The sequence below is a fragment of the Bombus affinis genome, chromosome 4 (genome assembly GCF_024516045.1).
Source record: "Bombus affinis isolate iyBomAffi1 chromosome 4, iyBomAffi1.2, whole genome shotgun sequence".
Lineage (NCBI taxonomy): Eukaryota > Metazoa > Arthropoda > Insecta > Hymenoptera > Apidae > Bombus > Bombus affinis.
Window position 1 is genome coordinate 17,533,230 of NC_066347.1, and position 13,386 is coordinate 17,546,615.

General features: G+C 44.0%; 1 protein-coding gene across 1 annotated transcript; it reads left to right on the plus strand.

The window, feature by feature from the left end:
- The first annotated feature begins 368 nt into the window (after nt 1-368).
- Nucleotides 369-7,193, plus strand: LOC126915396 (cilia- and flagella-associated protein 43-like). The gene is made up of 8 exons (XM_050720019.1): nt 369-930; nt 1,119-1,965; nt 2,059-2,689; nt 2,946-3,771; nt 4,132-4,421; nt 4,816-5,241; nt 5,340-6,204; nt 6,407-7,193. Exons 1-8 carry the CDS (start codon nt 369-371, stop codon nt 6,967-6,969), a joined length of 5,010 nt encoding a protein of 1,669 aa, XP_050575976.1. The 3' UTR covers nt 6,970-7,193.
- The last annotated feature ends 6,193 nt before the right edge of the window (nt 7,194-13,386 follow it).

A 13,386-nucleotide genomic window follows, 5' to 3' on the forward strand; every position in this document is an offset into this window, starting at 1 on the left:
ACCGTTTGCTCTTTCGTCACCGTTCGTCTTCTATTCCTCCGCGTTTTTGCTATTTTTCCCTTCCTTCTTTTTTTTCGCTAATACTCTCGATCCTTGACACATAATATTTCACTATATATTCCATTTTATTCTCAAATCATTAGACTGTATCGCTGTATCGTAAAATAGTAAATGTTTATTAAAGACAGATTTCGAGTCGCTTTTTCTCTGACTCGCAAACGCAGCTCATTGTGAACCGACCTTAAACGTCAAGTCGTCGTATGCTTCTTCGACTGTTTTCCAAGAATTAGCTTTCATGAAATTCTCGCAATTAGACAGAGATTTCTGTTAAGGTTATCCGCTTCTTGTAACGTCGATTACTTAAGAAGATGAATCACAACAACTGGAGGCCCGCTTGGATACGCGGTAACAAGTTCGAAGACATCGTCTGGATAACGAAGGACGTTCTAGCATGGTGTTCCGGTATTCTCATCGTGTTCTACAACATCAATCAGAAGAAACAGAGTTTTTACTGGTGCTGGAATCACGACACTGGAGAGGGCGTCCGGTGTCTCTCCGCTCACAAGACACTGTCCGTGTTCGCCTTTGCGGAGAAGATCATTCAACCGAGAATCCTCGTCTTCTCTTACCCGTCGATGTCGAAAATTGCCGAATGTACCGGTGGATGCGCTTCCGGATACTTAACCACTGCATTTGCCCAGAGAGATCATTTGATTTCCATTGGATCGTATCCTCTCTTTATGATGACCATTTGGAATTGGAGAACCGGAGAGAAGATTATTTCTGTGAATACTTTTATACGCGACGAGGTTGGACAGATCATGAAGATAACTCAGATCGGACCCACCGTTGTCAGCCAACTGGGCAGGACGTGCGGACAGTTGTACACGTGGGAAGTGGATATCGCTGGGAAAGTCGCCATTGTGAAAGGCAAGAGCGTTTTTTGCTTCTTATTGTTAAATTCGATCGACTTCGGTCTTTGATTAGGATTAAACGATCGATCGATAAATCTTACCCTGTCCAACGAATCGAACGAAGAATGTTATCAAATTTTAAGGAGAACGGAGTCGCTCTTGGACATACGTAAAAGTGTAACGTGACTTTATGAAAAATTATAGCCGACGAACCATTGGCAATGGCAACTCTCCAAAACTGGCTCGATGTTATTTTAAGATTCTTCAGTTTCCAAGCAAATTATTCCAATTTTCGTATTCCAGATCACAAGATAAAGCTACCGAGAGATACGTCGATCCTGTGGGCAGACTGGAGTCCAACATCTACGGAACCGCTGCTAGCCATCACAGACGTCAACGGCCACGTCTTTCTCAGCAACTTAGATGGCAGTAGCATCAATCGTATCGTGTATTCCCAACGATGTAACATCTGCACGGACATAGAATTGCCGATAGTCGCCTGGTTCCGAGAGGGTATTATCTTACGAACGACCTTCTGTCAAATTCGTTTCTTCACGAGGAACCCGAGAACGAGTTCGTGGCGGAAGGAATGGTACGTGAAGTCAGAAACAAGGCCGTACGTTCTGGTGACTCATCCGAACGAAAATCGATTCTTCTACTCCACGTTAGAGGGATATTTGATGCAGATCGACTTCACCGAAGACGATGCGGCTCCTAGAGTTCTTATGGTTCTCAATTACGGCGTTGCCTATCGGTTCGCGGATTTTATCTATCCCTGGTGCCATCATCTCGTCGTCATCTGCGATGCGAAGAAAGAGTTGATCGTCGTCGAGTGTTACGGAGGGAAACCGTTATCTTCCATCGATCCAGAAATTGAAAGTGAAATTACTTGTCAAGTTTCACATCCAGATTTTCCGTTAGTCGTGTTGGGAACGGAAAACGGCGAAGTGGTGTTCGTTACCTTTACCGAACCGATCGAACCTAGGATCGTAGCTCGAGTGAGGCTGCAGAGAACGTCCATAGATTTAATCAAGTTTTCAAACACTGGAAGGTAGCGTATTTGTTTGAAAATCGTTTCTTCTTTAAACGGGCAGTTTGTATGTTTAATCTTGGACCGTTCACGATACCGTCACGAAACCTATAGATTCATGATCGCTGGCGAGAAAAGAACCGGCAACTGTTACTGCGTAAGTCTTCAGCGCGACAAGATGTACACCCCGGTAACGTTGATCAAAGTTCGTCGCATGATCACGGATCTTCTGATCTACGAAGGATTCAGGCAGCTGCGAGTCCTTGTTCTTTACGTGGGCGCGAAACATTACAACGTGGGACAGATCGTGGACCTATACGAAGCGTCATCGGAACAAAATTTGATCATCGACTGCTTACAGTCGTTGAAACTTCCTGGCGTGTATCGTACTCTCTATCACGTCCCTGGAAATCCGATGTTGCTCATAGGATCTCCTTATCTGACGCGTCAATTACGAGTGCAGAGGGTGCATGATTTTAAGCAAATATTTATGGAGGATGGTTTAGCGACGGGACATCAGGTTAAAGTGGCTAATTTGTACGTCGATCGATCATGGATCGTTACCACTGCTCTCGATGGATGCGTCTTGATCAGGGATAAAACGGTACGACGAGTAGTGGCGCATCTCATGACGCACCATAGGTCCGATTTGGGTACGGTCAAGGCTATGGCGAATAGACAAGGCGACTTGATCGTTTGTTTGGGCTACGATGGCTCGTTGGTCGGTATCGTTGGAGAAAGAAAGGTTCTTATTTTTGGATTCGCTGTTATTTTTTAAGCGGGAAATACGACAAAGCGGTAGTATTATACCTAGTATATTAATTTGCTACAATCGAAACATTTTAAATTTTCGTGAGCCAATGTGTACGTAAAGTGCCGTACGAATTTTTCAGTCTTTTCATTGTTGCTTGAATATCGTATTTCCCGTCTTTTTAGAGACGATAATAAATATAATTCCAGTCTCTTTCTACAATTATTTCCCCTTCTTTCCTCCAGCGTAGGATCTCTCGCAATCAGGACTAACCTCCTCCAAGGAACCGCTGTACAAATCCGAATACGAAGTTTACGAAAGGTTGAAGAAAAAGATCCAGTCGGACTATGCCAGCCTCGATCCTACGATTTACGAGTTATTAACGCGTCCAAAGTACGAGTTCCCCGATCCAAAACAGGGTGACAAGACCTGGTCGGACTGGAGGGATGAGATACAGCTGAAAGAAGAAGAAGAAAAATGTAAGGAAGAAAGAGCAGCAATTTTGACAGACTTCGAAGTCCTACGAGGCAAGGTGAAAAAGTTACTGGATGCGAACGACACCAGTCCGGAAATAGAGAAACTTCCTGTGTCATCCTTCGATCTAGATCTCACGAGCCGTGATCAGAAATTGAAAGCAGGCCGCGACATCTGTGAAGATCTTCGTTTGGAGCTCGAGCACAATATCTCTGAGACGCGTAGGGTGTCAAAATGGATTCGCAAGGTTTTCTGGGACCCTCAACAGGTTCTGGGGAAATGTCTGTTCGCCATTTTTGGTACCATACAGGTTACCAATTATCCCGAGTTCTCCGAAGCGACAGACGAAAAATACCACTTCCAGTGGGCGAATTTTTGCAAGAAAACCGCCTATGATATTTTGGAGCACGATAAGTTCGAACCTTGGAGGGTTTATACCGCGGAAGAGCTACAAGTCGAGCTAAATAAGAAGCAGAAGGTGTACTATGAGCACGAGAGAAGATTGGATTTATTGTTCGGGAACGACGACGATCAGGAGGAACTGGAGGACGAGAAGATAGCCATTGTCAAGGCAGACTTGGAGGAACAAAGGGCGATGCAAGGCAAGAGTGGATGTCTTTTTTAATAAAGAACATTTTTTAGTAATACGAATTAAACTAATGACAGTCGTGACGAAACTGAATTCTTTAGAAACCTAAATGGTAAATAAGTATAGTCAATCCTCGTATCGAGAGAATTGACATATCAGATTTTACAATTGTGTTTTGTAGTAAAAATTAAATTTATTTTCGATTGCATCGGTCGGTATAGAATGACATAAGTTTCGAGTAAAATTGTAAATTTTATGGAAAATCTGCGCGAACAAAATTTATTTGTTTAACGCACAGCTGAATGTTTTTCTTCTTTGTGTGAGTTTAGTTTTTAAATTCTGTTATCCGTCACTTTAACGCCTTCATTTTCTCTCAAAGGCACGACTACACACCGATACATCGAACAGTCACCTTATTATCCTCAAATTGGATATTACGGATTCGGCCAGGTGATGATAAACAATCACTTGCTGTTGCACGACAGCAAGAAACTTCGCGCCTTCTTCAACCAGACATTCGATGAAGTGTATGCGACAAAGGAGAGGGAGATGAAAGTGATAAGCGAGAGGATCAACAGGATACGTTATATCGACACGGAATTGAGGACCATGTTCAACCGACACGTGCCACACATCCCTGCTGATCCTGCTTGGCACTGGCAGGTAAACGTATCGTACTTTATAAAATAATTCGATACAAATTGAACATTTATCAATGAATTGAGTTACTTCAATTTTCGTAAATCAATTGCATCCTCTTGCACCTTCGAAGTTAGAACGGTCAATTTGTAAATTAAGGCCATTATACAATTAAGAAACTCTCCAAAAATCTTTCGTCTACTATATGGTATATCACAGTGACATGAAATGATACAATTGTATAAACTTCTCAGAACTCGTGCTTTCTTCGACAAATTGAACCGTCTATTCTTCGCCATTCTTGATCACATCGTGGATCGCTTAATAATCACCTTAGATCGAGAGGCTCGTAAAGTCTCAGAGGTGCCATCTTTATCTGCAAGTTCGCGGGCAGTTCAGTTTCCTTTTTCGCACGTAGGAAAGGCCGGAGAGCATTATCAAGGTGCTGGATCACGAGGTGAAGGCGAAACCGTACGTTTCCCCGTCGCAGCAGGAATTGTTGGACAAGCAGGCGGCGGAGGAAGAACGAATCAAATTATTGTTGCTGGCTGATGATTTTCGCGAGCGTGCCCTAATGGCGATGATGGACGGCGTGCTGGAGGTCCGATGGGAGGACATTATCAAGATAGACGTCCCCAAGCCGGCTTGCATGCTCGAGAAGAAGCCGGAAGACTATACGTCCGAAGATATATCGGCGGTGAAACAGTACGAGAAAGACGTGCAATTCCTCATGGAGGAACGCGAGCGGTACAACAGGATGTTGGAGGCGGAGTATGGGAGGGTCATGGAGCTTTTGAATGACGGGATTGACAAGTTCAATGGGAAGCTGATAGAACTATTTCACGTGAGTTTGCTTATCGGTAGAAAAAAGTGGAACGATTTTGTATAAGAAAGAGAGAAAGGTAAATCGATCGATATCGGTATAATTCTGATATTTCACAGTTCAAGCTGAATATCGAAGCAGCGATAAATCAGTTGAATCTACGATATATCCGCGGTTTGATCCTAATCCATCGTCGAATGCAGGCCTTGCAAGAAGAGGACAAACTGAAGAAGCAAATCGTTGAAAAAGAACAATATCAGGAAGTACTAAACGATCATCTTAACAGTTTTCGCCATGTTAACGACGAAATGGTCGCTAAATACGGATCCCTCGTGAACAAAGAAAAATCTATCGCCAAAAGGTTCAGATCCGAATTCTTTTCTCTGAACAAATTGCAAGTCGAGCTCCTCGAACATCAGTACAATCGCAGACCGAGAATAAATACGAAAAATCTCGAGGCTTCCGACCTGTACGATTTAGCCAGTCATGTAGTCTCCCGATTGCCGTGCGTTTACTTGCCATCGGAATGCAAAGATTACCTGAGGATCTTGAATCATTTGGACGTTCGACCAGTTATTCTTCCAGCGGCCATAGAAACTTCCCACTGGGAAGACTTGATTCGTCTGCGACGTACCAAGATCGATCTCGAGTTGAAGATCAAGGGACAGCAGGCGGAGATCGCGGATGTCGAAGCCGTGATCCTTGGATTCGAACAGAAGATAGAGAAGTGCAAAGCCGACGTGGAGGATATGAAGAAGAGTTTGATCGAAACTAGGAAATGTCGGAGGATCGAGGAGTTGGACGCGGAGATACAGTTGGTGTTGAAGATGGGGCAAGTGGAGGTCCGCCTCGAAGGAGACGTAAACGACACGCAGAACGCGGTTCTTGTTTCGAAAACGGCTGTCGAAAACGTAAACGAGCTGATTAGAGCTGCTGGCGAGTGCAAGCTGCGGGCTTTATCCCGTCTTCTGAGCTTTCAGAGAGGTACCGTTTTCCTAACACTTTGGTATACTCATGTACATACGTACTTATTGCACGTATACTTACATATACATACGTGTATTTGCATTTTTCCATCTTTTCATCTCCTATAAATATAGATATCATTCGACACGAACTTGTGAGTTTGTACATGATGGACCATGTCACGTATGAATTGCGTATCTTGCACGCGACAATTTTCTAGGTACTCTGTTGAAGCAATGGGAGCACGAGTGTCAGAAGAAGAGTTTGGAGGATCTGCGGGAGGACCTGAAGTTCACGGAATCGGTGACGGTGACGAAAGAGATGCAACGGTACCTGAAGCGCAAGGCCAAAGGGCTTCCAGATGAGAAGACGCCGCAGCAATTGGAGGAGGACATCGCAACAGTGGAACGACAGTTCGGTAAGATCTTGGAGGACCACCAGGCTCGGCTGGAATCGATCGAAAAGGAGATCGCCGCCGTCAGAAGCAAGAACGAGCAGCTCGATCGGCAGATCTTGGAGATGAACGTGGCGAGGTGCGAGATGGAGCACCGGCGCGATCTTATCGCCGAGGCCAAGCAGCGGGAGCACGCGGAGAGGAAGCTGCGGATGGTGATGCACCGATCCGAACTGATCAAGAAGCTGCAGGATAATTACGCCGAGCTGATCGAGCTGCAAACCGAGCACGAACTGCTTAGACTCAGGCGATACCCGACCTTCCATTTCAGGATGCTCGATGATAACGACGCGGAGAAGGAGGACGAGCTTCCAAAGTGTCCTTGTTAATTCTGTTCATTTGTTGCGTTCTTTTCGTATTTGTTTCCTGCGTTCGCCACATTCACGAGTAAATCATTAGGGAACGAAATCGGCGAAACTAACAAGGAAACCGAGGAGCACAATTTCGATAATTGCACAGAGCTTTTGAAGCGCGCGATTTAGAGTTTTGAGAGGTTTGCGAGGTTGGATTTATTTAAAGGGTCAAAGGGATGGATCGAATGAATAGAAATAGACAGGAGGAGCACCGTTCGTTTAAACGAAACGCGCTCCTGTTCCAAACGGTATTTATTTTACGACTGCATTTAAATTCAGTATTATCTCCATTGCAAAATGACAAATTATTTGCGATTAATTGGATTTCATCCATCGTTGTACCTTTACAAATATGAGATTTTTTAATTAAACATAATTAAGGAAAATTAAACGAATATAAATATGTTCAGTATACGTAGTTAAATTCAATATACATAAATAGGATCTGTAGTAACAGCAAAAATACAGACGTTTCGTAGTTAAGGGCTAATCGAAGAAGAATAAAAATATATCGTTCATTCTCCTCGTCTCGATAGCATTTGCCCTCATCGTGAAAGTCTAAAGATCTCCAATTGCTCGACCGCAGGATAATCATAAAGTTTACCGACGTTTTCCCGTGTCCACGGCATATATTGTATCACGGAGACCACCTTCTAAACGCGGCTGAGTTACGGCCGCTCGAAAGGATTTAATCAGGCTCGCTTTGCTCGGTCTCACAAAGGACAAGCGGCAATTTGCAGCGGCACATAAATCACCCGGGGGACCCGCGATGCATAATAGTCGCCACGATCTATACTCTTTTTCACCATAAATAACTGTACTAATAGTAGAGCCGCGAGATGAATGATCTACCGCGTTGGATCGCCGCGAACCGCGAAGCGTACGAATCAATTTCGCCCGACATCTTCCCAGCTGCACTCGCTTTTCGGTCTATCCCCCTACACTCTCCAGGGACCAAGAAAAAAGAATCTTCAGACTCATCGTGCGACGATTAAACGCACCCGATCTCTCGCGCCCTCTTTCCCCAGGAGAAAGTGGGATTCTTGGTTGTCCCAGTGTGTCGATCGTCCACTTTGGTCACCGAGCTGGCTCGATTCATTTTTTATAGGCCGAGATCGAGGACATTGGTGGATGACAACTGAGCAGCATACTTTTGTCAGTGTTTGAGAATAACGAATGATGTTTCGTGTTTTGTGTAGTTGGGAAACGCGAGGGTTGCAGCCGTTAGGTTAAAGAAACCGTGTTCCTCTGAGCAGGTGCTACTGTACCTACAGGTAGAAAGTTTAGAAACGTTTAAGGACAGGTTGTAAGAGAAATAAATTCTTTTGGAAAGGAGTATAAAGTAAACACTTTCAGATCGAAAAAATTATCCGTAAGAACGACTTTTCGAAAAATTAATCCGGAGAATGCAGTAAATTTGTGCAAAAAGGCTAATAAAGTTATCTGAGCAGGTAAATCAGATAGCATACTAATATCAAAAGGGGAAATTTATTTTTTTCGTTCGGTTCGTGTTTCCTTTTATATACCACGCAATTTCCATCGTTTCGAAAAAATGACCATAAAAAATGACAGACAGGGCAAGCCTTCGATCTCGAATTGTAAATACCTTCGCCCTAACGATCGTATGATTTTTATTAATGAACACGCTGGCACCCAGGGTGGCTTTGTCCCCCAAATATTATGTCGGTTGAAAGGTTATTCATCGGTTTCCTTTTTTTGTTGCCGCGGTAGCCGTGACGGGCTAAGGAATTCGGGATATCTGTGACCGGCGATCGATTAATCATCGTTTCGCCATTCACATCGACATAATACTGTCATCATTACGTAAAAACATAAAGTCGCCGTTACGATAGTGCCACTTACGACAATTTCTGTTGCTTGCCGAGTGGAACATTCGATCGGTAGTACCAACGAGATTAAAGAGCACGAAATAAAATTTAAACCCGTATAACGGCGTGTAACTCGAAAGATATTTCCATCTACTTATCTGCACTATTGCGTACTCTAACGTTAAGACGTTACTAATAGTGGCCTACTGTGTTATTTATACAAATTGCGTTATTTACACTTTTTGCTTAAAATCATTAAACTTCTTATCCGCCTTCTAACACACGAAGTTATATTACGGAGTTCTACATAAAAAAAAAAAAGAAAAAAAAAATTGAAATTGACACTGGAGACACAGAAAAGATGCAACGCCACCCTGATGATCACTTCAAATTGTTTCATCCGTTCGAAGAAACATATCGATCACCGATGAAAGAATTTCTACGTATACTTCGTTAAATCCAAAAGCAATTTACGCGAGCGAAGAAGCTAAGAATACAAGGAGATAGAGAATAATTAGTTTTCGCCTGCGAGCAAAAGATTTCAGTTAATAGAACACACTCTGCTGCCCGGGCAGCTCGAAGCAACGATTTCCACGGTTGGAATTAGCTGCGAAGAGGACGGTGGCAGCGTACGATGGCACATACGCGCCATATTACCGGCGGTGGCGTCGCGCGACGTGCACGGAAGGGGGGCGCAGCCGGTTATCGGGAAACCTGGCACTCCAATCAATGCAAATCAAATCGAGAGCCGTGAATACGAAGCGTATAGTCAAATCAAGCGAATAAAAGCTTCATGAATGTAAAAGACTGGGTGAATGCGAGCGGCGCGAGCCAATCTGGTAATGCGTCTTCTCCCGCCGTGCGCCGCCGCCCCCAGCGGCCGACTTTTAACCGATCACCGGGGAAAAATACCTCCGTTGGAATATTGCGTTACGCCCGCTGCCGATGCTCCGCGCGTTTAAAAAAATATCACTTCTTTTTCCACCTCGAGCGTTCCTTGGCTACCGGTTGATGCTCGTTCGATGTTACGTAGTTGTTGGAGAAGCTGTTAATTTTTTATCACGCTAGTTGATGTTATACGATAAGTGATTTCGTTTGCTGAGAAGTTTCACGAACGTATATGCGTAATCTTTGGACTCACGTTTGAATGAATTCGGTCGTGTCACTTATGAAATACACGTGCAATAAGTCGTAGATTTTATTTCAATTCATCTGTGTTTTATTACATCAAATAAGAGCGTGATTTTGTATATCTTAGCAGGTGATGTCTTTAGTTGCCTTTGTCTCGTACTGTTTCAACCGGCTCGAACACCTTGTGTTCCGCCTGCATTACGTCGTGTGGGTTTGACACGTCTTGAGTAGACTTTCTCATCGAATCCCTTGGTTCCATTTGCTCGTAGCATGCTACGAAGAAGCATGAATTAAGTAAGCGATTGAGAAAATTGTTTACGCGTTCGCCAAATATATTCGTACCATTTTCATGTTTATATTTTAATCCATCCGTCCGAGGTCGTTTAAAACCCTCCTTTCTATCAACGTTGTAACGTCTTAGTACCGGCGGACGTAGACCTACATGAAATATTTGTTGTTGCAATACTTTACGCGTGAACTTGATACTTCTCGCATTATTGGTTAGAAGTAAATAGAATTAAGGATTTCTCTCGATGTCTACTTCTAAGAGATCTATTTACCGCGAACAAGAGGGTGTCCGAAAAGGTATCGTATCATTGTAACAAAAATACCTATCTGTAAATTTGATATTTTCAACTAGAATTTTTAATAACCTCGGAAAATTGGATTCTGAACACTGTCACCTACCGAACAGTGTAGCATCGAAATACCAGCGTTCAATCGTTCAAGTGTGCGTAACGTATCGATAATTCTTCGACTCTTGACGGCTAGAAAAATCCTGCAACCATCGCCGATAGATCTAACCGAACTTCCTACTTCTTCGCTTTGATCCTGAAGCTCACCGGTTGCTCGGTCACCCTCTTCCGTATAAGGTTGGACGATCGCGCGAGACAGTCCGGTTGGCGCAATAAAAATTTGACGCGATCGTCCGGCATCGAGCGGCGAAGAAAAACGTTACTCGACGCGGGGGGAACTCGAAGAGGGAGGAGAGTAAGAGCCTGGCAGCGAGGTCGAGTTTACGACTCGCGCTACGCGAAGGGCGAAAGGGACGACAGCGAAACTCGTTATTATCCGACCGTACTTCTTCGTGGCGTCCGCGAAGAAGACGGGCTGGTCGTCGATGGCGACGGCCGTTCGTGCGCCTGCTCCTCCATGGGCCACTTTCAGACCATAAAGAGACAAAGGAGCGTTCTTCTTTCCCCCCCTGACCCGTTGCAACGCGCAGTAAACTCTCATTTTCGCGACGAAGAGCGGCTACGTTGTTTCGCTCGAAAGGAGAAGAAAGACGAGAAGGACGTCGAGGTTTACCACGGAGACGATGGTACGTTCGGGGTAACGTCGGAATAACTTCGATTTTGTAGAAACCATGGACGATTCTCGGTACCGTGACTTCGTGGACCATTTGCAGAAACCTAGAACGATGCGATGTCCGAGCGTTGCACGTCGCGTGCCTAATGTCAGTCACTTTAAACGAAGATCACGGGGTGGGTTTCGAAACATGGTAATAATACTTTCTGGGGAATAGCGAGGAACGAACGTTGACGGTGATTACGGTGATTGGAGTTCAATTTTTTATCGAGTCGTTCGATAAGAAAGGCCGACGATCTCGTGTGGCAGAAATCGCGCTTTACGTTCGATCACTGTAAAGCTGCGTTTGTGCGAATTACATTAACGGATCTAAGCGACAAACTCGAGAATGATGGCGATTGTATTAGGATATCGGCAACGTGGGAAAAGAAATGGAATATATCTAATATTAAGCAAGCAAAACGCGACATGCTAAGGAGCTCGGAAGCTTCCATTTCGTAGACGTGTTTGGGTGTGTTTGGAGGTTGCATTATCGATGCTTCGCATAGTGGACCGGTGCCTAAGCGTGACATAAATCCTCGTAAAGCTTGGACGTGTTTCTGCGTGTCGGCATATTCCGGAGAGATGCACTTACGTATGCGCGAATCCACAATGCGCGATGCCACGAGTCGGATGGAACGCCACGAAACGCCACCCTCGTTCCTTTTCGCTGGATTGGACTGAATGGCCACGACGTTACATCGTCCCGTCGTGGTATCCAGCCAACCTCGAAACACGCCTTGAAACGGCTATTTTGAACAGAGTCAGGACCACCACGGTTTGTCTCGAGTCCAGACTGCACCGCTAAATTTTCACTATGGGGTTGTTATGCGAGCTTTTCGCCGATTTTACGCGTTCCACCAATTTTTTTTTCTGCTTCGCGGTACGAGCAACGATGCGCAGGATTTCGTTGTACTTTTTTTGTTTTATGTCCTTTGGTCCGTTTATATTTTTGAATACGTTGGAACATTGTACTGCGAGCACCGTTGTACCAAATTCCTTTGTGCCATATTTGTTGTGTATTGTAAATACGGATGTGCAGGATTACATCTGTTTGTTTTATATACTTTTGATCAATACATACCATGTATATATAAGAAAAAATATTTTGTCACAGATTATTTCAGGAAGACCACGATGGATTCAACGTATTCTTGCTTGGTATTTTTAAGTTCCATCTTACGAATTCTAATATACTAATTTGTCTCGTTCCTTTGTTCTTCTCAAATACTATTTGCCCTATGCAAATCAATATTTCATTTTAGTTTGAACGGTTCGTGTTTCGTTTCTTTGAGTACACAAATTTTTGTGTATTACGTCTCGTTACATGATCGAATCGCATCGCGAACTTGATATTCAATTTTGTTATTCGACGTAGGCAAACTCTACCTGTCACGATAAGAAAATTGAATTCTTTTTTTGCAAGAGATAACAAGAGGGACGAACCTGAAAACGAGAAAATTGCACGAACTTTCTAACAGTTTACCAAAAATTGATCATGTGATAATTTTTGAAGATTATATCAAGGATTTCTCTAATTCCTGACTAGAGATTAATAACGAAAATTTATCAACTTCGCATCGCGCGTTCGACGCATATCAACGCGTCAAGGAAAGAAAAGCAACGTGATACAAAGCCGCTCTTTCAACCTCCGATACACGTAATGACCGAAAATTAACGCGCGATTTACCGCTTTGAAACGTTCGAGCCCTGGCGAAGACGGACGTATGGGAGGCTGCTCCATTACGATTTCGAGTCTAATCTCGTTTTAATGACAGGGTGCCGAATGCTCCACGAATGATGAAGTGTCAAATCGGAGCCTGGAATGGGCGTTGTTTTCCTGCGACTATGATACCAGCGATAATATATTCCATGGGCAGATTTTTAATTAGCGTCGGATTCTGCCGCCTTGCTGGCGTTCCCAGCGACCTTCGTTGTACCTATCACTCACGTTGCTTTCTGCCATGGGAAAACCTGCCACCAGATGGCTTCTGTTCAGCCTACTTTTCCTAACAATTCTCTGTTCTCACGCGTTCCAATCGATGGCACCTATTTCAGGAAATATAATTGGAAAGTGGTGGAGAGA